This window comes from Lepisosteus platostomus, chromosome 13, assembly GCF_059453375.1.
Source record: "Lepisosteus platostomus isolate fLepPlt1 chromosome 13, fLepPlt1.hap1, whole genome shotgun sequence".
Taxonomy (NCBI): domain Eukaryota; kingdom Metazoa; phylum Chordata; class Actinopteri; order Semionotiformes; family Lepisosteidae; genus Lepisosteus; species Lepisosteus platostomus.
The window spans coordinates 35,645,159-35,672,992 of NC_142623.1; the positions used below are offsets into that span (position 1 = coordinate 35,645,159).

Sequence of the window (27,834 nt, forward strand, 5' to 3'; positions counted from 1 at the left end):
AAATGTAAGCAAACATAGATACAGTTTGAATGTTAATTATTGTATGTTATGTTATTACAAATAATATAAAATCAAAGTATATAAGCCAATTATTTTAATATTCCAGAATTACAGTCTCGTAACATGACGGAAAGTTTCTCTTAATGCTGTCTTTTTTAATGGTTGCAAGTCATTCCTCTTCCACAAATGTTTGATTACAAGAAAATTTATTTGTTTAGTTCTTTTCCAGTTATTTAATTAGGTACTTAGAGGGAGAACTATCAAATGAGGTGAAAATAATTTTCTCTTGAGTAAGAATTTGTTTTCCAGATAGCGGTTATTGTAGATAGTATTTACCGTAGTAAAATACAGCAAACAGAAAAAAAAATCACATTATAAGGATTTTATTGTTTTATTTTATTGATTTTATTATAATTTTAATGTTGTAGGAGGGTGTGTGTGTACATGCCAGGCAGATTGACAACCGTTAGTCCATCAGGGACTAGGTTGCCAGTCAAAGAATAACAGGTAGAGCTGTAAAAGTGATAATTGAAGGCAGGAAGACTCCACATATTTAAGCAGCGCAGAGAAAGAGCTGTGCTGTTTTCTTGTACCAGACAAACACACTTTGTTGGATCAAATACAAGCCAAAGAAAAAACATTAAGAACCTGTGATCTGCAGCTTGTGTGGAATGTGAAAGCTCTTTGAGTTTTCAAACAGTCAGAATGCATCTGAGTACCATTCTAGTACAAAATCCAGATCCTACATACTGCTAAACAAATAAATTGTCTTGTAATCAAGTTAACGCATACCTGAAGAGGAACATGGGAGACTGACAATCAACATTTGTGCACCCCAAATTCTCAAGAGAAATACAGAAAAAGCAATTCAGCCAAGACTGTCACAGATGATACAAGGAAATAAAATTTAACAACCCATCTTATCAATAACTCATACCACCAAACAAATGTCCTACACACTGGGACCTGAAAATAGACAAAGAGGATTTTGGAGCTCAAGGCTGCAGTTTCAGGACACCAATCTTTTTAGGCCTTGAAATTCAGATACTGGATTACCAAAAATTAAAAAGAGAAGTGATGGTTCATTCTCTGGAACATTGCTACTCATATATACATCCCTGGAGTTGAAATGGCTGACATTTATACATAGAGCTGATATTGTCCTAGAGAAGGCAGACAACAATACAGTTTCCATGTTGGTTGCAATGTTAATCCATCAACACAATGTATAGCTGAGGACATGCAGTGCAGAAGAAGCTTCATTCAGTTTTCCTACCCGCTGAAAACATTTGCATGGTAAAGCATTCTGTAAAGAACAGATGAAATGGTTACAGGTCATCTTCACACAGGGATCCTCAAATAAATGTAGACATGCTAGAAATAAAATGGAAGGGAGAGAAGCCACAAAAAGCTCAGAGGAATATTCATGGTGAGTAAAGCCAAAAAGGAGAACCTAAAACAAAATATTAAAATAAAATCAGGTAAATACTTGTACCTAAATGCTAGGGGTGCTGGAAACAAAATGGATAAGATAAAACTACAACACAGGCTATTATTGGAATCCCAGAAACATGGCTGGCTGAAAGCTAGGAAGATAATCATAAATACCTTTCTGCAGAGACAGGAAAGACAGAAGTGGGGGCAGTGTAGCTGTAAATATCATAAAGAATATTCAGGATCAGGAGCTTAGTCTGGAGGAGGGGTGTTCAAGCACAGTCTTGAGGGGTCCCAATCCAACAGGTTTTATCTCTTTAAATCAGATGCACATGGCATTACGGGGTGGAGTGTTCAGTGTTCAGTGTGGAGATGTGCCCTGGATGAATGGTGACACACTATTTTAGTAGCCACAGCTGTTCTGGCTGTTTCATCCCTCACCATGAGGAAGAATTTTGTGTCAGACTCATGTATAACATTCTAAACATATTGTTAAGAGCATGCTATAAACCACTAAATGCCAATCTTTGTTACAATTCAATTAAATTAAGATTTTCTTTGCACAGTGCTGTTTTTATGCGAGGCTTCAACTTCCCCCATATAGATAGGTAAGAGCCAGTAGGAATGTCAGCAATAGGAACTATAGTGATACAGGGGGTTAATCACTAAGTTTTCTCAGTGCGCTGACACATCTACAGGAAATGCTTCTTGGTCTTGTCTATACAAACAACCAAGACAGTGAGTTAGACAAGGGTGTGAGAACAAGCACCTTATGCTTTCTGCCATCCAGAACAAACAATTAGTTTTGTTTTGTTACTGCTTTCAGCTCTTGTACAGTATGTCTAATACAAGTCATGTTGAACAATAAGGTGAAAATTATAAAGGTTATTAAGCATTAGTGTAATTTATCCCTTTGTGACTCATTCTGTTTGAGCTGTCTTCTTGAAATATGGTCTCAGAAAATTGCAAACTCAGCCTGGTTTAAATTAGGCATGTGATTATTTTTCTGGAAAGTTTCCAGATATGTTTTTTGTGATGCTGAGCTTCCTTTTCTTATAATGCTGCACAAATTGAGATTGATCTATATCAACTTTTCTGAATGGTTTAAATGAGACCAGATGGATTACAAAGAAATACTCTTTCTACTTTCTAAGAGTACACTATACTACAACCAAATGATTGCTACTCACAAAAGTACTGCTGCATATGCACATCTGAAGTTACCATCTTCTAAACTTACTCCTGAATGAACATAATGACAAAATCCAGTTGTGATATAGACCTTGCTGAGGAGAAAAATGCTATTTGATTTACAATTCAATGAGTGTTGTTCAGTATTCAAATACAAGTGTATGTCAATCAGTAAAGAGAAATCATCTACCACAAGCACTATATAGGTAGGGTAAAGGGTTTATTTTTCAACAAAATTCTTGCCTGCCCTCTCATTCGTGCCACCACTTCATATAGATATGAAATACACATATAATAAAATGTTGATCCCATAGCTCAACTGTACTGCCACTTGGAACAGTATTAAGTTGTATACTTTTAAACTGTTTTTGACTATAGTTTACTAGCAATGTTATCGGTTTGACTGTTTTGTTTCTTCTTGGCTCTATAATCTTCTCATGTCTTATTTTAACCTTCAAATGTCCTGTGTTTCTATGACTCAGCACTGTGAGACTGGAGCTTGCTGCAAGTCTGCAGTCTCAGCTGATTTTGACCAAGCTGGAAACTTGAACAGGTATACCTAAGGTGACCTTCCTGTGTAACTACATCTAAAATACTCCCAAAACTAGGATACACTATGATAAAACATTAAAAAAAATCTCTGAACTGCCTCTGTGTATCTGAATTTTTTTCTCATGCTATCCTATATTCACTAGTTAGGAAATGTAGTTTTGAAATTTCAGTCATTTTGAGTAAACAAAGCAAATAAATCGTATTGGAAAGCTGCAATCCCATCTCCTAACTAAATAAAAGTGAAAAATAAAATGAGATTGCCCCTGATACTTACAGTACTGATGGTCATACAAGTTCTTCATAGCTCCTGTTCAGATTGTGACCTATGTATATACTTTACCTTAGAGCACAGGGGTTCCAACTTTCACATTGAAGAAAGAAATATCCTTAACTGAAAGAATGAAAGTGCAAGTGTTCCTTTGACTGACATATTTAAAGTTCAGGGTCTTCAAGGTCCTTACCTCAGAAATCCTGATGTCTAGGCCAGGTGAGATCAAAACACTTTTACAGACATCTCCATTGCAACTTGTAGTCAAAAGAAATGAAGATTGCTACTGCTCTTAACAAGATACTGATAACTAAACCATCACTCCTGTATCTTGGACAGAACTGTGGTCTGATCAAGAATGAAGGATATTCTAGCTTTCTTTTTGGAAAGAAGAGAACTTGTGTAGCAGCTTAGTCTTGTGATCCATTACGTCCTGCGGACTTAGCAAAAATTGAATTAATTCAATTAAAATTACAGTGAGTGATATTTAAAATGCACGTATCTGAAAAATAAGTCACAGAGTATCTATAAACAATGTTAGATATCAGATAGCTTTTTGCTCAGGGCATTATCCATTTAGAAATGTGACTTTCGGTCACGGGATGTGTCTAAGTAGAGGAACTGTTACACAAGTCTATTGTCTTTGGTCAATCAGTTTGTGAAATCTGAAATGAAAAGCAGGCTTTTGGTGGATTTTGTTATTGCTAATAATTTTATTATTGTGGGATTAGTGTGTCAGTATTGAAGGAGGTGTAGAGATGACTGTAGAGATTCGATTTGTTAATCATGTTTTGTTTGGACCACTCAGTTTCTGTTACATCAGGATGGAGCTCATAATGAACTACAAACACAAACTAATTTATATTAAAGAGTAGCTTTAATAAACCAAATCGATTAACTTTAATATTTTTCCAGGTCTGAAGAAGCTGTAGATTTAAAGGTAGCTATAAGACCTAACAATAAGGAAGAGCTTGACCGATGTGTGATTGTGAGAGTCATTTGAAAAATCTGTGCTTCAATACAATTGGTCTTTCTATAAAAAGACCAATTGAAAAGTGTTTCATCAAGGGGTTTTCACGTCTGGAAATTTCTCATGAGGTGATTTGTATTCAAAGGTTTGCAATACATGGCCTCTTGGTGTCACTGTAATTAAGAAAATCCATTTGTGTAGATTATAGTTGAAACTCAAATGCAAAAAATACTGCTATTGGTCACAAATTTCAGCTATGTAATACTAGGAGTTTGCTGAAATGTTGAAAATTCCATAAAGCCTTATTTTGTTACTAAAAGTTCTGTACCATAAAATACAATCAGTTAGGTCAATTTAATTCTGGTTATGGCACTACATACAGATATTATGGCTCAGAACGTTACAAGACATCCATGTTATATTCTCTGTCTGGGTTCCCGCCCTAGTTCCAGTGTTCCTACGCATTATAAAAGGCACAAAACAGGAAGTAGGTAAAATGTATTTATTTTAAAAATACAGAAATCAGTAATAGAATGATTTTCCCCCCTCAGAAAGTGACTGGTATTGCTTTTGTGAATAATTATGATATTTCTAGTGTTTTCTCTGAGATCGGTGACCTTCGGACCTTCCGGTGACGTAGCAGTGGGTTACAAACAGATACCTGCACACGCTTACCGTATTAACCACATAAATAAAAGCACTCATGGATTGTACAGCCTGCTTTCTTAATGCTTTACAAGGAATGAAATGTATTTAGCATATGGCGCACACATTGCTGAATATGTAAGGTAACAGTTAAAACTCTTGGCGTCGCTGTTCACTAACAGAATAAAAAAAGAAGACATATACTGTACCACCAGACGTTAAAGCCTTACGATTTAGCAGCACATTGAAATTCCAAAGGACGGATATCAGCGCAACAAAAGGCCGTTGCTCTCTTGGAATATAAAATTTAGTGTGACGGTTGCTCAAGGAATGTCTTGTTCTGCAAACAAACGCGAGATGCAAACCTTCGTCAGCGTTTTATTTTCCTTTGTCTTGGCTTCCAGTGCAGGACTGTCCAAAATCCGATATTCGATTCCTGAGGAAATGGAAGAAGGGTCTATTGTTGCCAACTTTGCACAAGATGTGGGGATTGATCCTGAAAGCCTTTTGAAACGAGATCTCCGGATTGCTCTGGGTCCGGGTAAGCAGTATATTAAGGTTAATAAAGACAATGGCAAACTGTACATTAATGAGAAAATGGATAGGGAGGAGATATGTGAATCAAATGCAAACTGCTTTCTGTATATGGAGGTAATTATCGAAAATCCTTTTAAAATATACAGTGTTGAAATAGAGATAACTGATATTAATGACAATACGCCGAGATTTCCAAAGAACGTGATGGAGCTTGAAATTTCGGAGTCGGCTCTACCAGGAGAATGGTTTTCTTTAGACAAAGCAGTTGACCCAGATGTTGGAATAAACAGTGTCCGCTCTTACAACCTAAGCGAAAATGACTATTTTGACATAGAAGTGAAGTCCCTAATGGATGGATACAAATTCGCAAATCTCGTTTTAAAAAAGGCTTTGGACCGGGAGAAACAGCCAGTGCATCATTTATTACTGACCGCTATAGATGGGGGAGCCCCCGCAAAGTCCGGCACTGCCAGCATCACTGTCCGCGTTTTGGATGTCAATGACAACGCCCCTCAGTTTGATCAGGAAATCTTCACTGTTAATATAACAGAAAATCCACAAATAGGCAGCCTTGTGATTAAGCTGAAAGCCACAGATCTAGATGATGGCACCAATGCAGAAATAGTGTATTCATTCAGCAGGTACATGTCAGGGAGAGCACTGGAAAAGTTCAACCTGGATTACAAAAACGGAGAAATAAGGGTTAAAGGAAAAATAGACTTTGAAGAATTCAAAGCTTACGAGCTTTACGTTGAAGCTAAGAATAAGGGTCTAGTATCGTTAACAGGTCACTGTAAAGTGGTCATTCAAGTAATTGACATGAATGATAATTCACCCGAAATCATTGTTACGTCTTTCAAGAGTCCAGTCTTAGAGAATATTCCAGTCGGGACGGTAATTGCTCTTTTTAGCGTCACGGATTCAGACTCCGGTAATAACGGAAAGGTTGACTGTTACATTTCCCAATTCAAAGAATTTGAACTCCAACAGTCCTTAGAAAATTATTACGCTCTGGTGACGCACGAACCTCTGGATCGGGAAACTGTCCCCGAGTACAACATCACTATTTCAGTGCGAGACAGGGGGGTTCCCTCTCTGTCGAACAACCACACGATAACCTTGGAGCTCCTGGACATCAACGATAACCCTCCCACATTTGCAGACTCTTCCTATACCATTTCGGTAGTGGAAAACAATGTGCAAGGTGCTCTGTTAAGATCCATAGTAGCTTTTGATCCCGATTTAAATCAAAACAAGCAGGTTACATATTTGATGCTGGAAAACAGACATCTAAATAATTCGGTGTCTAAATACTTTTCCGTTAATCCAGAGAACGGCAATATTTATGCACTCCAGACCTTTGATTATGAAACCGAAAAGGAGTTCCTTTTTCACATTGAGGCTGTGGACGCCGGTGTTCCACCTTTGAGGAGTAACGTAACTGTCAGTATAATCGTTCTCGATCAGAATGACAACAGTCCAGTTATTGTTTCTCCATGGCGCGCACAGGGATCTGTAGCTGAGGAACTGATCCCGAGATCTACTGATAAAGGTTACTTGGTGACCAAAGTGATCGCAATTGACGCAGATTCCATGCAAAACGCTCGCATTACTTACCAGTTTTTGCAAATGAGTGATTCTAGTTTATTCAGTCTGGACCAATACAACGGGGAAATCCGAACAACAAGAATGTTCAGTCAAAGAGATTCTCGCAAACAAAGGCTAGTTGTTCTCGCCAGGGATAACGGAGAACCCGCTCTGTCTTCTACTGTTACCATCAAGTTATCAACAATTGAACCTGTTGTAAAAGCTTTATCTGGGGAACCTGAAATGCCTTTGGAATATGATATATTTTCTGATTTAAATCTGTACTTGATCATCGGTCTGGGCTCTGTTATTTTATTATTCTTGATAACTATACTTGTAATAATCGTCATGAAGTGTCAGAGACCGAAGCCAGTTGAAGAGCCTCCTCCCTGTAGGAACAGTTTCCCCAGCCTCAGGAACTCTATGAACTCTCAGATAGCGGACTCCACCTTGATCTCCAGCGATGCCTACTGGTACAGTTTGTTTCTAGCGGAGACACGGAAGGGAAAAGTGGTTGTTAGACAGACTGTGCCGAACGGGGCTGGATACATCGTTTCCAGTATACCAAGGAGCACAGGACTCACAGAGACAAGTGACTCAGCAGCGTCAACATTGCAGGTATGTACATTGCAATGTCCTAGTATTTAGTTTTGTAGACGTATTGTGTTTTGCATAGTAACTAACCACTGGTATTATATATATCTAGATAACTGAAAGTTTCAAATTTCAAGTAATAGTATATTAGCGTTTTACTGCTGTATTACGGTCGCTTTGTATGAAGAATCATGTAGTTTTGAGACCATTCATGAAGCACAATTTTAGCGTCTTGATCGAAATAACCAACGCCTGCTCTCTGGAATAACACTAATTCTTTGTCCCAGAATGTAGAAGTCGAACAGTCTTCTACCTCTGGGGTTGTGTTTTTAACCATTTTCTTGATGTTAGTTAAGACCTAAATGGAATACTAGAGATACAGTATATTCATGTGGTTTGACGGAACTGTACATACTTCCCTGCGTTATATTGCCCGCTATTCAGAAAACAGACACAAAAACTGGCCGATAAACAAGACTAAATACTATAGTGATATATAACGAACTAGTAACATCTCCTGTTCTAAAATCTACAAGTGCGTCCTTAAAAAAAACATATAAAGCTTTTCATAGAATCACAAAACACGCATTGTATCTATCATTTGACAACCAAAATCAACCAGTTTGTACTCTCATATATTCCCAAAACATTAAAAATGTGACTTTAACACGTGATATTTAATAAAAGTGGAATGGAAGCATAATATTTAACAAAAGGTTAAAGAACTAGGGCTGCTTCTAATAATCTTGATGGTTTCCCAAAATCTATAGCTTCTATATATGTTAGAAAGCTATTATATATCCAGGAATATGACGTTTATGTTACTGTTATTCTAACATCAAGACACATAAGGAAACAATTTTCTATACCAACTTTTTCATTTTTTAAAATATATTTAAATGAATAAAAATAAGGTTATTTTTTTTAGAAAATATAGACTGGTAGATTGCATATACATTGTAGTTTATTACACCTCAAAATAAGTTAGTACATTAAAACTCACGATGTCGCTGTTCACCAGCAAAACGAGAAGAGGCTTTACCTTTAAACTGCAGAATGCAATTGTATTTGGTTCCCGTTGAATGGTGAAGTGCGGTTGTAATGCGTTTCTGCTTGCAGTTCCATAGCTGAATAGAGGACGCTTTCGGGTTTATTTATAGGAAGAAATTCACAATAATAAACTGGCTTTCATCGATTTGATCCGCGACATGAAAAGGTCAGTCGAAGTCTTGGTTTTGCTGTCCGTGGCGTGTCGTCTTGTTCATTCCAGGATTCGATATTCGGTATCCGAGGAACTGGAAGAAGGTTCTATTGTTGCTAATTTAGCTCGTGATATTGGACTTGATACCGGCAGCCTAGTGAATCGGGACCTCCGAATTGCTTTAGGTCCCGGTAAACAGTATATCGAGGTGAATAAAGAGAATGGTAACTTATACATCAATGAAAGAATAGACCGGGAAGAACTGTGTGGTTACAAAACCGAATGTTTTCTGTATTTAGAGGTAATAATAGAAAATCCTCTGAAAATATACAGCGTTGAGATAGAAATTACAGACACAAATGACAACGCACCTAAATTTCCAAGGTCCACAATACAACTGGAAATTTCGGAATTAGTTTTACCGGGAGAGAGATTTTCTCTGGACAAGGCAGTTGACCCAGATGTGGGAACCAACAGCGTTAGCACGTATATCCTTAGTGAAAATGGTCATTTTGATATTGAGGTGAAATCGTGGAAAGACGGGTCACTGTTTGCTAATCTGATCCTAACAAAAGCTCTAGACAGGGAGGAGCAGGCCGTTCATGATTTTATACTGACTGCTGTTGATGGCGGAGTCCCCGCACATTCCGGATCTGCCAGCATCATCGTCCGTGTCCTAGACGCCAATGACAACGCCCCTCAGTTTGATCACGAAATCTATACCGTCAACATTACGGAAAATATCGATAAAGGAGCCCTAGTTGTCGACCTCAACGCGGTCGATCTAGACGAAGGGACCAACGCGGATATAGTATATTCTTTTAGTAGGCTCATGTCAAAATCCACACAGGAGAAATTCGCCTTGAATTCTGCGAATGGAGAGGTGAGGGTTACAAAGGAAATAGATTATGAGGAAGCCAAAAGTTACGAACTGTACGTGGAGGCTAAAGACAGAGGTCCAATTTCATTGGTTGGGCACTGTAAAATTGTGATACAAGTAAGCGACACGAATGATAATTCACCCGAAATTATCATTACGTCTTTTAAAAGTCCGGTCTTGGAGAGCATACCCGTAGGAACTGTAATTGCGCTCTTCAGTGTAACGGACTCAGACTCGGGGGAAAATGGAAAGGTTGATTGCTCCATTTCTGAAATCAAAGACTTTGAATTGCAACAGTCGTTGGAAAACTATTACGCGCTGGTAACACGAAAATTACTAGATCGAGAAACTACCCCAGAGTACAATATTACCGTATCTGTGAGAGACAGGGGGTCTCCTCCGCTGTCAAGAAATAAAGTAATCAATTTGGAGCTTCTAGATGTGAACGACAACCCCCCAGCATTCCAAGAAACTTTCTACGCAATTTCAGTAATGGAGAACAACGTACAGGGTGAACTTTTAAGATCAATTGTTGCTGTAGATCCAGATTTAAACGAAAATAAGCAGGTTACCTATTCGATGCTAGAAAACACTCAATTAAATAATTCCGTGTCACAGTATTTTTCCGTTAATCCAGAGAACGGAAATATATATGCTTTAAAAACACTAGACTACGAGAAAGAGAAAGAGTTCCTCTTTCATGTTGAAGCGAAAGACTCTGGGGTTCCACAACTCAGAAGTAACGTCACTGTCCATATAATTATTCTCGATCAGAATGACAACAGTCCAGAAATCGTGTCTCCCTGGCGCGCACATGGTTCGGTAGCCGAAGAACTGATCCCAAGGTCTACTGACAAAGGATTTCTGGTGACCAAAGTGATCGCCATTGATGCGGATTCCATGCAAAATTCGCGGATTACGTATCAGTTTCTTCAAATCAGCGACTCCAGTTTATTCAGTCTGGATCAATTCAATGGGGAGATCAGAACAGCGAGAATGTTCAGTCAAAGAGACTCTCGGAAACAAAGATTGGTTGTTCTCGCAAAGGACAACGGGGAACCTGCTCTGTCTTCTACAGTTACTATCAAGTTATCTACTGTGGATCCTGCCTTAAAAGCTTTATCGTCGGAGACTGAGGAATTAGTGGAATATGATATATTTTCTGATTTAAATGTGTATTTGATCATCGGTTTGGGAGCAGTGTCTTTTCTTTTTTTAATCACTTTATTAATTATTATCCTGGTGAAGTGTCAGAGACCAAAGCCGGTTGAAGAGCCTCCTCCCTGTAGGAACAGTTTCCCCAGCCTCAGGAACTCTATGAACTCTCAGATAGCGGACTCTACCTTGATCTCCAGCGATGCCTACTGGTACAGTTTGTTTCTAGCGGAGACACGGAAGGGAAAAGTGGTTGTTAGACAGACTGTGCCGAACGGGGCTGGATACTTCGTTTCCAGTATTCCAAGGAGCACAGGACTCACAGAGACAAGTGACTCAGCAGCGTCAACACTCCAGGTAAGAACGCGTTTTATTCATTGTGTTTAATGCTTCTTCTATCTGTGATAAACATCCCCCGGGTCTATTCGTGACGATTATCCAGATTTAGAACACATTGGTATTACAATGCTGAACGTACATCTTGTTCGCACGAGTTTTCAAACTGTGTTTCTTCTTATTCCGCTGTCTTCGGAACGAACAGTGAAACATGAAACGGGGACAGAATTGAATCCATAGATCACTTACTGTAGCTGTTTGAAACCTAACGGGTTCGATGGACTGACTGACCTATTTCTTTTTGAAGACAGGTATTAGATTTTTAATTTAAGTGTTGGACATTTTCAATATAAAATGTGCTTTTTTGGGGACATTTTAACTGCTAAATTATTTTTGAATGGGTAACCGAAGTGATGCGATTAGTATAGACGTCCATCAAAAAAGGAAAAAAAAAGGAGAAAATTAAAATATCAGACGTCCATGCCGATGTTTGGGGCATCAAAGTTATTTGAAACAGAAAATTCATGTTTTTAGTTGGAATTAAAGACCACAGAAGCTTGTTTCTACTACTTATCCTAAGACCTTGTCATTCGCCACTAATAAAAACAGCGGTGACGCAAAAGTACGTGTAGGATTTAACGCATTTGTTAGATTTTCAGTTGATTTTTTAAAGACCTTAGCCTATGTGAATGTAACTCTTCTGATTGAATGAGAGGGTACACATACTCAGGGTATGTGCATTTTTTAAAATATTTTTGTTAATATAATGTTTATGTAAATTATTTATTTTTTCGTGATTCCACAATATGAGACGCTTTAATTGCAGATGAAATGAAAGGCTTTATTTTCAGTACAGTTGCGCGGAGGTAACCGCTTGTGCCTCAGTTGCTCTGAATAACTATTTACTTTTTGTTCCATCTATCTTTGCTGGCTAGTTAGAAGTTTTCCTTTGAAATGAGCCCAAATCACGCTGATTATAGTAGTTAATTCTTACATGAATGCATGTTGCAGATTTACGCACAGGGTGTCGCTGTTCACCAGTAAAATTAAATTCTGGAGATACTATATCCTTTCAATACCACACAGAAGGCTGTCTGAGCAGACAAACGTGATGCCCGCAGCGTCAGCTATTCTAACAAAGGAGACATTTTTCAGATGTTTTTAGACGGAACACGTTTAGTATTGCTTGTTCCATATTTCCGGACAGACTAATTCGTTGACATGGAATTCCATGGCGTTATTTTTGTATTATCTATGGCATGTAGTGTAACTAGCTCTAAAATGCGTTACTCCGTCCCAGAAGAAATGGAGAAAGGGTCTGTGATAGCCAATTTGGCGAAGGATATCGGGGTTGATGTGGACCGTTTAATGAAACCGGAGCTCCGGATTGCCCTGGGACCAGGCAAGCAATTCTTGGATGTAAACAAAGAAAATGGGAATTTATACGTTGTGGAGAAAATTGATCGAGAGGAACTATGTGGATCTAAGACAAACTGCTTATTGAACCTGGAGGTTATCATTGAAAATACGCTGAAAATATACGCTGTTGAAGTGGAGATCACGGACATAAACGACAATAGCCCGCGATTTCCAATAAATCGCATTGAACTAAATATTTCAGAATCCGCTTTACCAGGAGAAAGATTTTCTCTGAAAAAGGCCGTCGACCCAGACATAGGAGTAAACACCGTGCGTGAGTATAAGCTGACTAAAAATGATCATTTTGATATTGAAGTTCAGACATGGAGCGACGGGTCCACATTTGCCGATTTACTGTTGAAAAAATCACTGGACAGAGAAGATCAGGCTTTTCACAATTTAATACTCACCGCTATCGACGGCGGAGACCCCGTTCAGTCCGGCACTGCGAGCATCATTGTCCGTGTTCTGGATGCTAATGATAACGCCCCTCGGTTTGACCAGCAAACCTACAACGTGAGTATAACCGAAAATGCTTTGTTAGGAACTCTCGTATTGAAATTGAATGCTACAGATTTAGATGAGGGATCTAACGCGGAGATCGTCTACTCCTTTGGGAGATTCACATCTGAAAAAGTGCAGGACGCATTTACCTTGGATTCCAAAACGGGCGAGATCAAAGTAAAAGGCATTTTAGATTTTGAGGAATACAACTATTATGAATTATACGTTCAAGCAAACGACAGGACACCGAATGCAATGGTCGGGCATTGTAAAGTAGTTATACAAGTAACAGATACAAATGACAATCAGCCAGGCATTATTATCACATCTTTCAACAGTCCAGTTGCAGAAAATATCCCCGTCGGTACAGTGATAGCAGTATTTGGTGTGACTGATTCAGATTCCGGGGAGAATGGGAAGGTTGACTGTAGGATTTCTGAGACTCGAACGTTTAAACTGCACCAATCCTTGGAAAACTATTACGCGATGGTGACGTCTGTACCACTAGATCGTGAGACTACACCCGACTATAACATCACCATCACCGTGAGAGACCGGGGAGTTCCTCCTCTGTCCACAAGCAAAACATTGTCCTTAGAGCTTTTGGATGTTAACGACAATCCACCAATATTTAAAAAACGTTTATATTCTATACACGTGATGGAAAATAATATGCCTGGGGATCTGTTGACTTCTATAGTTGCTTTTGATCCGGATTTAAACGAAAACAGGCAAATTACGTATTCTGTCGTGGAAAACGCAGGTGTGAATGTGTCGGTATCTCAATTCTTCTCGCTCAATCCAGAGAACGGTAATATATACGCGCTCCAGTCTTTGGACTACGAAACGCATAAGGAATTTCAATTCTTTGTTAAAGCTAAGGATTCGGGAACTCCGCCCCTGAGTAGTAACGTTACTGTTCATATAATTGTTTTGGATCAGAATGACAACAGTCCAGTTATTGTTTCTCCATGGCGCGCACAGGGATCTGTAGCTGAAGAACTGATCCCGAGATCTACTGATAAAGGATACCTGGTGACCAAAGTGATCGCAATTGACGCAGATTCCATGCAAAACGCTCGCATTACTTACCAGTTTTTGCAAATGAGTGATTCTAGTTTATTCAGTCTGGACCAATACAACGGGGAAATCCGAACAACAAGAATGTTCAGTCAAAGAGATTCTCGCAAACAAAGGCTAGTTGTTCTCGCCAGGGATAACGGAGAACCCGCTCTGTCTTCTACTGTTACCATCAAGTTATCAACAATTGAACCTGTTGTGAAAGCTTTATCTGGGGAACCTGAAATGCCTTTGGAATATGATATATTTTCTGATTTAAATCTGTACTTGATCATCGGCCTGGGCTCTGTTATTTTATTATTCTTGATAACTATACTTGTAATAATCGTCATCAAGTGTCAGAAACCAAAGCCAGTTGAAGAGCCTCCTCCCTGTAGGAACAGTTTCCCCAGCCTCAGGAACTCTATGAACTCTCAGATAGCGGACTCCACCTTGATCTCCAGTGATGCCTACTGGTACAGTTTGTTTCTAGCGGAGACACGGAAGGGAAAAGTGGTTGTTAGACAGACTGTGCCGAACGGGGCTGGATACATCGTTTCCAGTATACCAAGGAGCACAGGACTCACAGAGACGAGCGAATCAGCAGCGTCAACATTGCAGGTGAGAAGGTTACAATGTGATTATATTGACTAGCGCAGGAGCTAGAGATTAATCAGGACTTTTTAACTTGCACCCTATTTGTAACATTGCTAATATGGAAAAAAAATAAATATAACGTATTTTTCAGTATTTACACAGATGCTGTATATAACAAGAACATTATTATTATTATTATTTTATCACCCAGTCTTCATAATGTATTCAGATTTGCCAATGAAACACATGATAAAAAGAAACTGGATAATGGCGCTAAATATCTGGGATAAGAACCAAGATTGGTAATAACGCACTCATCCCTGTTTATTATTTTATAGTCTAAAATATTTCCTTTGTAAACTTTGTGCACGTGTTAATTCAGATTTACAGTTTTAGGCTTTTCAAAACGTACGGTGTCGCTGTTCACTATTACAGTGTCAGCAAATCAGCACTCATAACGTAATATAGAAGAAGCCATTGCAGATTCTCAAGACAGTGGAAGCACTGCAGTACGCGAGGAATCAGTTGCTTTCAAAATACTTGTTTCATGTGCAAAAGGAAGGGGTTATTGAAATTGTTAGGATATTAGGCTGCCGCTAGCATTAATAAGTCTGTATTTTCTTAAAATATTTTAAATAATTCATCGTTTTGCGACATTTATCGTTTTCCCAGTTGGATTATAGGCAGTTGGCAACTATAACAATGACCGCACATTTTATCGTTCGCTTCAGGAAAAGGTATGTCTCCGTTTTCTTTTTTTCAGTTACATGGAGTTTTGCTTTTTCTTTAACGCGATATTCCATTCCCGAAGAAATGGGAGAAGGCTCCGTAGTTGCAAATTTAGCTGCTGATCTGGGACTAGATGTTAGCAGTCTATCTGATCGCGAAATGCGGCTCGATATCATTGCTAGCAAGAAATATGTAGATGTCAACAAAGACACCGGAGAACTATATATCACAGAAAAGATAGATAGGGAACAATTATGTAGTTCCAAGGCTACTTGTTTTCTGAAGATGGATGTTATAATCGAAAGCCCGCTTCAGATATTTAATATTCAGCTGGAAATTACAGATATTAATGACAATGCGCCTTATTTCCTGAGGGAAAGAATAAAGCTTGATATTTCCGAATTGGCTTCACCGGGAGAAAGGTTTTTCCTAGACAACGCCGTTGATCCAGACGTTGGTACGAATTCGGTAAAAACCTACCATCTAAGTGAAAACGAATATTTTAGTATCGCGATTCAGACAGGGAGAGACGGGTCAAAATTTGCTGACTTGGTATTGAAGAAGGCTTTGGATAGAGAGGAACAGGCGGTTCATAATTTAATACTCACCGCTATAGATGGCGGAGCCCCTCCACAGTCCGGCACTGCCAGCATCACCGTCCGTGTTCTGGATACGAACGACAACGCCCCTCAGTTTGATCAGCAAATGTACACTGTGAACATAACAGAAAATTCCCCAATAGGATCTCTTGTCATTAAATTAAATGCCACTGACTTGGATTATGGTGCAAATGCAGAAATCGTATATTCTTTCAGTCCATATACCCTTCAAAGGACGCAGAAAACGTTTAGTATGAACACCGTAAACGGGGAGATTCGTGTGAATGAAGCAATAGATTATGAAGAAACTAGAATCTTTGAAATACATGTACAGGCGAAGGACAAGGGACCCAATTCAATGTCTGCGCATTGTAAATTAATAGTATTCGTAATTGATATCAACGACAACTATCCGGAAATCTCTATCAAGTCTTTTAAGAGTCCCATTAAAGAAAACGTTACAATAGACACAGTGATAGCGCTGATCAGTGTAAGTGATAGAGATGCAGGGGAAAACGGTAAGGTCGATGTTCATCTGTCAGAATTATTGCCTTTCACGCTACAGAAATCGTCCGAAAACTATTACGCGCTGGTTGTTTCAGAACCTCTGGATCGGGAAAGGGTTCCCGAGTATAACATCACTTTCATTGTCACGGATAGGGGTTCACCTCCTCTATCTAGTAATAAGTCCATCACGTTGGAGCTCTTGGACGTCAATGATAATCCTCCTGTATTCCCAAAGCCTTTCTATACAATTTCTGTGATGGAAAACAATGCGCCAGGAGCTGTACTAAGCGCTTTAACCGCTCTTGACACGGATCTGAATGAAAACAAGTATCTTACTTATTCCATTTTGGAGAAAAACATTCAGAACGTCTCCATATCAAAATATTTTTCAGTTAATCCAGAAAACGGCAACCTTTACGCACTCCAGTCTTTTGATTATGAGAAAGAGAAGGAGTTTCTATTTCACATTGAAGCTAAAGACTCTGGAGTTCCCCAGCTGAGCAGTAACACAACTGTCCGTGTCCTTGTTCACGATCAGAATGACAACAGTCCAGTTATTGTTTCTCCATGGCGCGCACAGGGATCTGTAGCTGAAGAACTGATCCCAAGATCTACAGATAAAGGATACCTGGTGACGAAAGTGATCGCTATTGATGCGGATTCTGTACAGAACGCTCGGATTACATACCAGTTTCTACAACTTAGTGACTCCAGTTTATTCAGTCTGGACCAATACAATGGAGAAATCCGGACTATGAGAATGTTCAGTCAAAGAGATTCTCGTAAACAAAGGCTGGTAGTTCTAGCGAAGGACAATGGGGAACCTGCCCTCTCTTCTACAGTTACTATCAAGTTATCAACAGTGGAACCAGTTTCGAAAGCTTCATCAGGGGCGATTGAAGTACCAGTGGAATATGATTTGTTTTCTGATTTAAATCTGTACTTGGTGATCGGCTTAGGCGCAGTGTCATTTCTGTTCTTGATAGTTATATTAGTTATTATCGTTGTCAAGTGTCAGAGACCGAAGCCAGTTGAAGAGCCTCCTCCCTGTAGGAACAGTTTCCCCAGCCTCAGGAACTCTATGAACTCTCAGATAGCGGACTCCACCTTGATCTCCAGCGATGCCTACTGGTACAGTTTGTTTCTAGCGGAGACACGGAAGGGAAAAGTGGTTGTTAGACAGACTGTGCCGAACGGGGCTGGATACATCGTTTCCAGTATTCCAAGGAGCACAGGACTCACAGAGACAAGCGAATCAGCAGCTTCAACGCTCCAGGTGAGCACTTTTACCTTGTCCTGCATTTAGTCAGGGTTGCGCTTTTCAACACGTGTAAAGGTTTCCTAAAAGAATAGTCTTGCAATTTGAAATAAAAAAAAATATAATAATACTTATGTAGGTAGGATAATCTAATGTTCACCGTCTTGAAAAAATGAACTACCTGTATTAACAATACTATTGTGAATTGAATCTTCTTATTATTAATTGTACCACTACCAATGACATCTCATCAACAACAGCTGCAAGAGCTAGAGTACACATTTTAGCTGAAGATTAAAAACTGAAAAACCAGCAAGACCACATGGCTCAATATTCACAGGAACATTTCGAGACAGCAAATGTTTTTTAATTGTACGTACATGGTTTGGCAGTAATGTTGTCCATTGCATTTTAAATTGAAGTTTTTTTTGCTTAATAATGTTAAGGTTAAATAACAATAGTAAAAATCTTAGTAAGCATATCTTTTTTCAAATGGCAATAATATTGATCAAGTTGCTCACGTGGTTTGATTGTTGGCAGGAAAAATGAACAGATTATATGTTTCATTAGGTCAATGTTTATGTCACTAAGCATTAATAGTGATTTCAGCAAATGCATGATTCTTTTTTTTAAATGTTTGGATATACCAGTTCGGGTAAATATTTTAAGTAACGGAGTGCAACATTTTCATTACTTGTAGAAAAGGAAAATCTTGCTGTAAATTGTTTAGGGGAACTTCAAAGTAAGAGAATGCGACATGAAGTTTCGTGACGAACGTAAATAGTGAGATCAGCCCAAAACATCAGGCGCTACGGTGTAAAAGAAAAAGATGAGAAGGCAAAAATTGATTTATTACATAGTCTTCGGTGTTGAACGTCAATTTCAGTCATTGTCAGGAAGCCACTCTGTGTGGTTAGGGTCCAGGCAACCTCTCCTACAGTGAAGCAGGACTACAGACTGTACAGGCCGCCAGGTCATTGAAGGACACACACGGCAAACTCGAGATATTGGGAGATATCATTGACCTGAGCCTGCATGTTTTGGAAGGTATAAAAGTAAACCGGAGCATCCCAAAAAAAAATCATACAGATCACACAGAAGGCGAATCAGCCTGTAATGGAACTCACGATCCTGATCTCCAGCAGTGAGCGTGTAGTATTAACCACTTCGCTCGTCCGAACACCATGTATTTTTCAGAAGTAAAAAAAAAGAAAGTTCCATATCTTTAACACGATGCGGGACAAATTCAGAACTCAGATGTTACTGAAAACATTTTTGATGACCATTTCACGTCACGCTCATTTTTCAGAAAGGTTGAAAAAAGTCATCACTTTTCTCCAGCACGTTAACTCTGTCTCTAACATACATTATTTGGTTGGATTCGTACGCACGGTGTCGCTGTGCCCTTACAATAATGGGTTTGAAATACCAAAGAAGCCATTATAGTTTGTCTATACGGAAAAGGCATCGCATTTTCCGAAGAAACAGCTTTGTTTAGGAGCTCTTTCCTTTTCCAAACCGCGATTTTATTTTCCTGTCTTGTCATTAAGATGCAAAACGACAATTAGTTTTACAAGCTTTTATTTTTGCTGTTCAGGATTTATCAGATATTTTTGTGTTTTCTTTACTGGATCGTTTTCATTATTACTACAATGGCATTGGACTTCGTTTTACACAAAAGGAAAAGGTATGTCTCTGTGATCCTGTTATCCGCAACATGGAATATTGCGTTTTCTGTGTCTCGTTATTCCATTCCCGAAGAAATGAAAGAAGGATCTGTTGTTGCAAATTTAGCGGATGATCTGGGGCTCGATGTTAGTAGTCTACGCGAACGCGAAATGCGTCTGGATGTTATTGCTAGCAAGAAATATATGGACGTCAACAAAAACACGGGTGAACTGTATATCACAGAAAAGATGAATAGGGAAAATTTGTGTGATATCAAAGATACTTGCGTTCTTAAAATGGATGTAATCATCCAGAGCCCGCTTCAAATATTTAATATTGAATTTGAAATCACAGACATTAACGATAACGCGCCTCACTTTGGCAGGGAGATTATACAGCTGGATATTTCTGAATCCGCTTCACCGGGTGAAAGATTTTCACTTGACAATGCCGTGGATCCAGACGTAGGCACGAATTCGGTTAGAACATACAGTCTGACTGAAAGCAAACATTTCACCATTGAGGTCGAGACGGGACGAGATGGATCTAAATTTGCTGATTTGGTATTGAAGAAGGCTTTGGATAGAGAAGAGCAGGCTGTTCATAATTTAATACTCACTGCTATAGATGGCGGAGCCCCTCCACAGTCCGGCACTGCCAGCATCACCGTCCGTGTTCTGGATACGAATGACAACGCCCCTCAGTTTGATCAACAGATATATACTGTGAATATAACAGAAAATTCCCCAATAGGATCCCTCGTCATGAAATTAAATGCAACCGATTTGGATTACGGATTAAACGCAGAGATCACATATTCTTTCAGTAGACATACTTCCCAAAAGACGCAAAAAACTTTCACTTTGGATAGCGTGTTTGGAGACATAAGGGTGGCAGAAATAATCGATTTTGAAACGACCAAAATGTTCGAAATGTACGTACAAGCCAAAGATAGAGGTCCTAATTCAATGTCAGGACACTGTAAATTAATCATATTTATTACTGATATAAATGACAACTATCCGGAAATCTCTATAAAATCTTTTAAGAGTCCCATAAAAGAGAATGTTACACTAGGCACTGTAATAGCACTTATTAGTGTAAGTGATCGAGATTCTGGGGAGAATGGTATGGTGGATCTTCGAATTATTGAAACATTGCCTTTCATACTGGAGAAATCGTCCGAAAACTACTACGCGTTGGTTGTTTCGGAACCTTTGGATCGGGAGAAAGTTCCAGAGTATGATATCATATTTATGGTCTCGGACAGGGGTTCGCCTCCCTTATCTAGCAATAAATCCATCACTTTGGAGCTTTTGGACGTCAATGATAATCCTCCTCTTTTTCCAAAGTCTTTCTACACAATTTCAGTGATGGAAAATAATGAACCAGGAGCTATGCTAAGTTCTGTAACTGCTCTTGATCCGGACTTGAATGAGAACAGGTATCTCGTTTATTCCATTTTGGAGCAAAATATTCTGAATATGTCTATATCTAAGTACTTCTCAATTAATCCAGAGAACGCCAACCTTTACGCACTTCAGTCTTTTGATTATGAGAAAGAGAAGGAGTTTCTATTTCACATTGAAGCTAAAGACTCTGGAGTTCCCCAGCTGAGCAGTAACACAACTGTCCGTGTCCTTGTTCTCGATCAGAATGACAACAGTCCTGTTATTGTTTCTCCATGGCGCGCACAGGGATCTGTTGCTGAAGAACTGATCCCAAGATCTACAGATAAAGGATACCTTGTGACTAAAGTGATCGCTATTGATGCGGATTCTGTACAGAACGCTCGGATCACATACCAGTTTCTGCAACTTACTGACTCCAGTTTATTCAGTCTGGACCAATACAATGGAGAAATCCGGACTATGAGAATGTTCAGTCAAAGAGATTCTCGCAAACAAAGGCTGGTAGTTCTAGCGAAGGACAATGGGGAACCTGCCCTCTCTTCTACAGTTACTATCAAGTTATCAACAGTGGAACCAGTTTCTAAAGCTTCATCAGGAGCGATTGAAGTACCATTGGAATATGATTTGTTTTCTGATTTAAATCTGTACTTGGTGATCGGCTTAGGCGCAGTGTCATTTCTGTTCTTGATAGTTATATTAGTTATTATCGTTGTCAAGTGTCAGAGACCGAAGCCAGTTGAAGAGCCTCCTCCCTGTAGGAACAGTTTCCCCAGCCTCAGGAACTCTATGAACTCTCAGATAGCGGACTCCACCTTGATCTCCAGCGATGCCTACTGGTACAGTTTGTTTTTAGCGGAGACACGGAAGGGAAAAGTGGTTGTTAGACAGACTGTGCCGAACGGGGCTGGATACATCGTTTCCAGTATACCAAGGAGCACAGGACTCACAGAGACAAGCGATTCAGCAACGTCAACGCTCCAGGTAAACTAGTGTATTATTTTCTTCGATTCATTTGGAGTTGCATTTTGCCAAAAATAATATTGCGGTTGTAGTAGTTTTTAGAAGTGGAAATATTTTATGGCATTTGTTCTCTATACAAGTTAAAATTTCGTTTTGAGGAATGTAAATGGGGGGCTGTTTTCCTTTCTATTACATTTTAAGAAATTAATGATTAAATATAAATGAACATTGTTTCTATGACTAAAAGAACAGTTAAACTGATCTAGGTTGTTTGATACGAGCTAATTGATTCAAGCTTCTCATCCATCTTTTTCCTGCAAGAAACCAGGGTATCGACTTCAAAAACAAGGCTGTGTAGTTTGTTCTATACTGTACTTTCACCACCCTTTGGGTAAAGATCTGCATCCGTTTTTTTGTTTTTATATACATTTGAATCCTCATTTTTATTTTTCACTATTCTTTCTGTAGATGTTTTGGATCAGCTACACCAGCGCGATGTATGATTCTCCATATCGTAGTGTAAGCCACCTTTATCTTAATTGGACCTACTTCAATGCAATCGTGTATTACTGTGCTCATCTTAAAATAAATTATCAAAACTCTTTCAAGTAGGTAGCTGCGTCAGCATGCGTAGGCTGCAAAGGAACAAGCAAAGGTTTATTCCATGCTTCAAAGAGAAGAAAAGAGAAACAACGCGCCCACACCCGAGGAAGGCTCCACAACCGAAACGTTGCGTTTCTTTTTCTTTTCAGCATGGAATTTTCAGCATGGCCTTTATTTGTTACTTAAGAACTAGCCAAGAAAATAATATTACATTCAAAACAACGGATTAAAAATATTAACATTAATAATATAGAAAAGAGAAACTTCAGAAACTTTGGAAATTCTGGGAGCATTGAACTTCTCTTCAGAGCTAAATGTTTTCTGTGATGATTCATTTGTCAGGATGTTGAAAAACATTAATCCATTTCCGCAACTACCATACTTTATGCACGTATGCACACTCAAGTTAAGAACTCTTAAACTTGTTATACCGCGTAATAGGCTTAATAATAATAGAAATACCACAACTATTTGTGATTCTAAATAGTAATGTGCACTTTGGTACATCTTTTAATGTTTTCAGTTTATGTTCTGATGCGGTAACTTTCTACACATTTTATCATCTTATTTTAACATGTATTTTATTTAATGACTGTATTTTCTAAATTTGTGTTAATTGGAAAGGGCTAATAAGGACTTAATTTATATCTCTTCCTTCTGGTTTAGCTGACTGAATATGACGGATCGTTTCGCTTAACATAAACTTACGAAAGGAAAGAAACTGGAATAGAATATAATACAATAAAAATGACGAAAGCCTATTTCATTTATTTCTGAGACGCGTGTTCCGTAATTTTTTTCTATTATGACAGCCCTGAAAAATCCAGTTTGTTTGTAAAGGTTATCCAAGGATCGTCTATCTTTTACAGTTTCCTCCTCGAAACTGATAACAAAAAAAAAACGTTATGACTTAGTAAGCAGGATAAAAGCCAGATGTATGGGAAGGACGCATGGCTTTTAAAAGCAAAACGTAGATATATAGTATCATGATAATTTTAGACGTAAAATCTTAGTTGATTCGTTTTGTAGTCCACAGAAGCGTACTCTAGATATACAAATCAGGAAAAACGGAATCGGTTGTTCTAATATTATTTATGAAGTATTGTACGGTTCTGAAGAAGTGTCTCATGGTTTGTAGATCTTATACATTTTGGTTCTTTTTTAAGACTTAGGTGATGGGTGAGGTTTCATACACACTGTGTCGCTATTGGCTAAGAAAACGGTCTAGAAATCTGTGTGATGCAAAAGACGCCATTACAGTTCATTGGCTAAGGAAAAGCAATGCATTCAGTAAAGAAGCAGGTCTCTTTATAGCAAGGATTTTTTGGGAAGAATAAGTCTCTTTAAAATTATTTGTATATTTGTCTTAAGCTTGTGAAACACGAAAAACGCCCGGTGGCTGGTATATCCTATTAATTTAAAGGTTGTTGAAGATTTGCTGTTAACGCGTTGGATAATAGCCACCCACTTCAATGGAATCGTGTATTACTGTGAACATCGGAAGAAGGTATGTGCCGGTTGTCGTATTTTTATCTGTTATGTGGGGTAGAGCACTTTCTGTAACCCGCTATTCTATTCCCGAAGAAATGCAAGAAGGGTCTGTTGTTGCAAATGTAGCCGCTGATTTGGGACTCGATGTTAGAAGTCTGTCTGAGCGCGATTTGCGGCTTGATATCATCTCTAGCAAGAAATATCTGGATGTCAACAAAGACACTGGAGATCTGTTCATCTTAGAGAAGATAGACAGGGAGCAGTTATGCGGTTCCAAGGCTACTTGTTCTTTGAAAATGGATGTGATAATCGAAAGCCCACTACAAATATTTAACATTGAATTGGAGATTACAGATATAAATGACAACGCGCCTCAATTTCGTAAAGAAAATATACAACTGGATATTTTCGAATCGGCGTCACCGGGAAACAGATTTTCTCTGAATAATGCGCTGGATCCGGACGTGGGCTCGAATTCAGTAAGAACATACAGTCTGAGTAAAAGCGACCATTTTACTATTGAGATTCAGACGGGACGAGACGGCTCTAAGTTTGCTGATTTAGTATTGAAGAAGGCTTTGGACAGAGAAGAGCAGGCGGTTCATAATTTAATACTCACCGCTATAGATGGCGGAGACCCTCCACAGTCCGGCACTGCCAGCATCAGCGTCCGTGTTCTGGATACGAATGACAACGCCCCTCAGTTTGATCAGCAAACGTACACTGTGAACATAACAGAAAATTCCCCAATAGGGTCACTCGTCATTAAGTTAACTGCAACTGACTTAGATTTTGGCTCCAATGCAGAGATCACTTATTTTTTCAGTCCATACACGTCCGAAAAGACGCAAGAAGCCTTTAGTATGAATTCAGTGAATGGAGAAGTTAGAGTAACAGAAATAATCGATTTTGAAGAAGTAAAAATGTTCGAAATACACGTAGAGGCGTCGGACAAAGGCTCTAACACAATGTCAGGTCACAGCAAACTAATTATATATATAACTGATGTTAATGATAATTATCCAGCAATTTCAATCAAATCTTTTAAAAGTCCCATAAAAGAAAACGTTACATTGAACACTGTTGTAGCTCTCATCAGCGTAAGCGATAGAGATTCTGGGGAAAACGGTAAAGTCGACATTTATCTGGCCGAGATATTACCCTTTGTGCTTCAGAAATCATCAGAGAATTACTATGCCCTGCTTGTCTCTGAGCCCTTGGATCGGGAAAAGGTGGCAGAGTATAACATCACTTTTGTTGTCAGTGACAGAGGTTCACCTCCTTTAAGTAACAAAAAAACAATCATCCTGGAGTTACTGGATGTAAACGATAATCCGCCGCTTTTCCCCAAGAGTTTCTACACAATTTCAGTAACGGAAAACAATGAACCAGGAGCTATCTTGAGTTCTGTCGCTGCCCTTGATCCCGACCTCAATGAAAACAGGTATCTCGTTTATTCCATTCTGGAGAAAAACATCCAGAATATGTCTATGTCTCAATATTTTTCAATTAATCCAGAGACTGGCAACATTTACGCACTCAGGTCTTTTGATTATGAGAAAGAGAAGGAGTTTCTGTTTCACGTGGACGCTAAAGATTCTGGAGTTCCCCAGCTGAGCAGTAACACAACTGTCCGTGTCCTTGTTCTCGATCAGAATGACAACAGTCCAGTTATTGTTTCTCCATGGCACGCACAGGGATCTGTAGCTGAAGAACTGATCCCGAGATCTACTGATAAAGGATACCTGGTGACGAAAGTTATCGCTATTGATGCGGATTCTGTACAGAACGCTCGGATTACATACCAGTTTCTGCAACTTAGTGACTCCAGTTTATTCAGTCTGGACCAATACAATGGAGAAATCCGGACTATGAGAATGTTCAGTCAAAGAGATTCTCGCAAACAAAGGCTGGTAGTTCTAGCGAAGGACAATGGGGAACCTGCCCTCTCTTCTACAGTTACTATCAAGTTATCAACAGTGGAACCAGTTTCGAAAGCTTCATCAGGAGCGATTGAAGTACCAGTGGAATATGATTTGTTTTCTGATTTAAATCTGTACTTGGTGATCGGCTTAGGCGCAGTGTCATTTCTGTTCTTGATAGTTATATTAGTTATTATCGTTGTCAAGTGTCAGAGACCGAAGCCAGTTGAAGAGCCTCCCCCCTGTAGGAACAGTTTCCCCAGCCTCAGGAACTCTATGAACTCTCAGATAGCGGACTCTACCTTGATCTCCAGCGATGCCTACTGGTACAGTTTGTTTCTAGCGGAGACACGGAAGGGAAAAGTGGTTGTTAGACAGACTGTGCCGAACGGGGCTGGATACTTCGTTTCCAGTATTCCAAGGAGCACAGGACTCACAGAGACAAGCGAATCAGCAGCGTCAACGCTCCAGGTAAAGAAAAACGCAATTGTCTTTTTTTCTCAGGTATATTTAGGATTTACAATTTAGTCTCGGCAAAATATTTCCAATGGCTAGTAAAGCATGGACATTTTCATTGTATTTCTTTTATTTTTTTTCCTTAAGTCCAGTAATACAAATCAGTTTCCACCAACACTACAGTTTATGAATTAGCAATGAGGTATCACTAGTATCATGAATAGATCAGAAGTATCATTATAATCAGTGTGTAAAAAGAATACCCTTTAGAATAATTACATCCTCATGTCTCGAGTTGTTTTCTGTATGTGAACAGTCATGTTAAATTCAGATTTTCACTCCGGTTTGGACTCCCATTTACTTTATTCGAATAATTGTTCACGTATTCGACTTACTGTACATGACTATTTTCCCCGAGGTCTTCTCTTCTTTAGGATACGAATACACCTGTAATTCACTATTGGCTGCTGACTTCCAGAATTAAGAGTGATCACCTTGGATTTAAAAAATGTTGAGAAAAAATTAAACACACTAGGTGTATTCAGTGGAGCTTTAATTGTGTTCTAGAAGAGAATATTTCAGCATAGAATCCCTACAAATATACGAAAAGGCTTAAATAGTTGATGCAGTTATTTCTCCCGTACGTCTGATCACTGCATATTACATCTACGATGAAAAAGCAGTTATGGAATAAAAATGATACAATGATATAAAACTAAATATTTTAAAATTTACATGGATCCGAGAGCAATTTAATGATTTCACACAAGCAGATCAAGCACGTTGAAGTTACATTGGTTGCGAAAATTATATCTTCAAGTTTGTCAGCATCTTCTGAATTTTGTTATATTGTGCAGAAATTGACTTAAAAGGGAAATGGTGAATAGCACATTTTGGGTTGCTTTAAATGCGTTTTGTTCCACTGATATTGCACGAGTATCCTTCTACTTGGATCCAGCTCTCAAAACGTAACACATTTCCTGATCAATTTATTTTTAAATGTATTCCATAAATTAGCTCAGGAGCTTTGACATTGTATTTCCATCTTGTCTTTCTATTTTAGATGAAGGACATTTGCAGTTATCGTAAGCCTGCAAAAAAAGTTAAATAATTGTAACAGGTCTAATACAAGAATAAAGGAAACGATATTTCTTTCTTTTACGGTAGGTGTATTATATGATGCAGTTTTGTGTTGACAGATTTGGAAAATCCAAATATTTTGTCAATGTGACCGAAGATTGCATTATCTTATTGAGCATTATTTCCGAAACTGATTAATGATAAATTTCGTTAATTAGAA

General features: G+C 38.7%; 1 protein-coding gene, 1 long non-coding RNA gene and 1 pseudogene across 6 annotated transcripts in view; 2 read left to right on the forward strand and 1 right to left on the reverse strand.

Annotated features, from left to right (window-relative positions):
* Positions 1-4,902: 4,902 nt before the first annotated feature.
* Positions 4,903-27,834, reverse strand: part of LOC148650530 (uncharacterized) — a 38,146-nt gene continuing 15,214 nt past the window's right edge. Inside the window, exons 5-10 of the long non-coding RNA XR_015926148.1 lie at positions 24,776-24,879; positions 20,310-20,413; positions 16,267-16,370; positions 13,180-13,278; positions 6,029-6,272; positions 4,903-5,496 (exon numbers count right to left, since the gene is read on the reverse strand). This is a non-coding gene — a long non-coding RNA (uncharacterized LOC148650530). The remainder of the gene's footprint in view (positions 5,497-6,028; positions 6,273-13,179; positions 13,279-16,266; positions 16,371-20,309; positions 20,414-24,775; positions 24,880-27,834) is intronic.
* The window catches only part of LOC148650531 (protocadherin alpha-C2-like), a 48,147-nt gene continuing 25,703 nt past the window's right edge, over positions 5,391-27,834 (forward strand). Inside the window, exon 1 of one of the 5 annotated variants that reach the window (XM_088604410.1) lies at positions 5,391-7,802. In XM_088604410.1, coding sequence (XP_088460536.1) covers positions 5,391-7,802 — 2,412 coding nt within the window. Of the gene's footprint in view, positions 7,803-12,444; positions 14,954-15,296; positions 18,041-18,519; positions 22,084-23,282; positions 26,550-27,834 lie in introns of those variants that run through there. The other 4 variants (XM_088604414.1, XM_088604411.1, XM_088604412.1 and 1 more) reach the window with 4 other exon arrangements.
* Positions 8,842-11,416, forward strand: LOC148650532 (protocadherin alpha-C2 pseudogene; annotated as a pseudogene).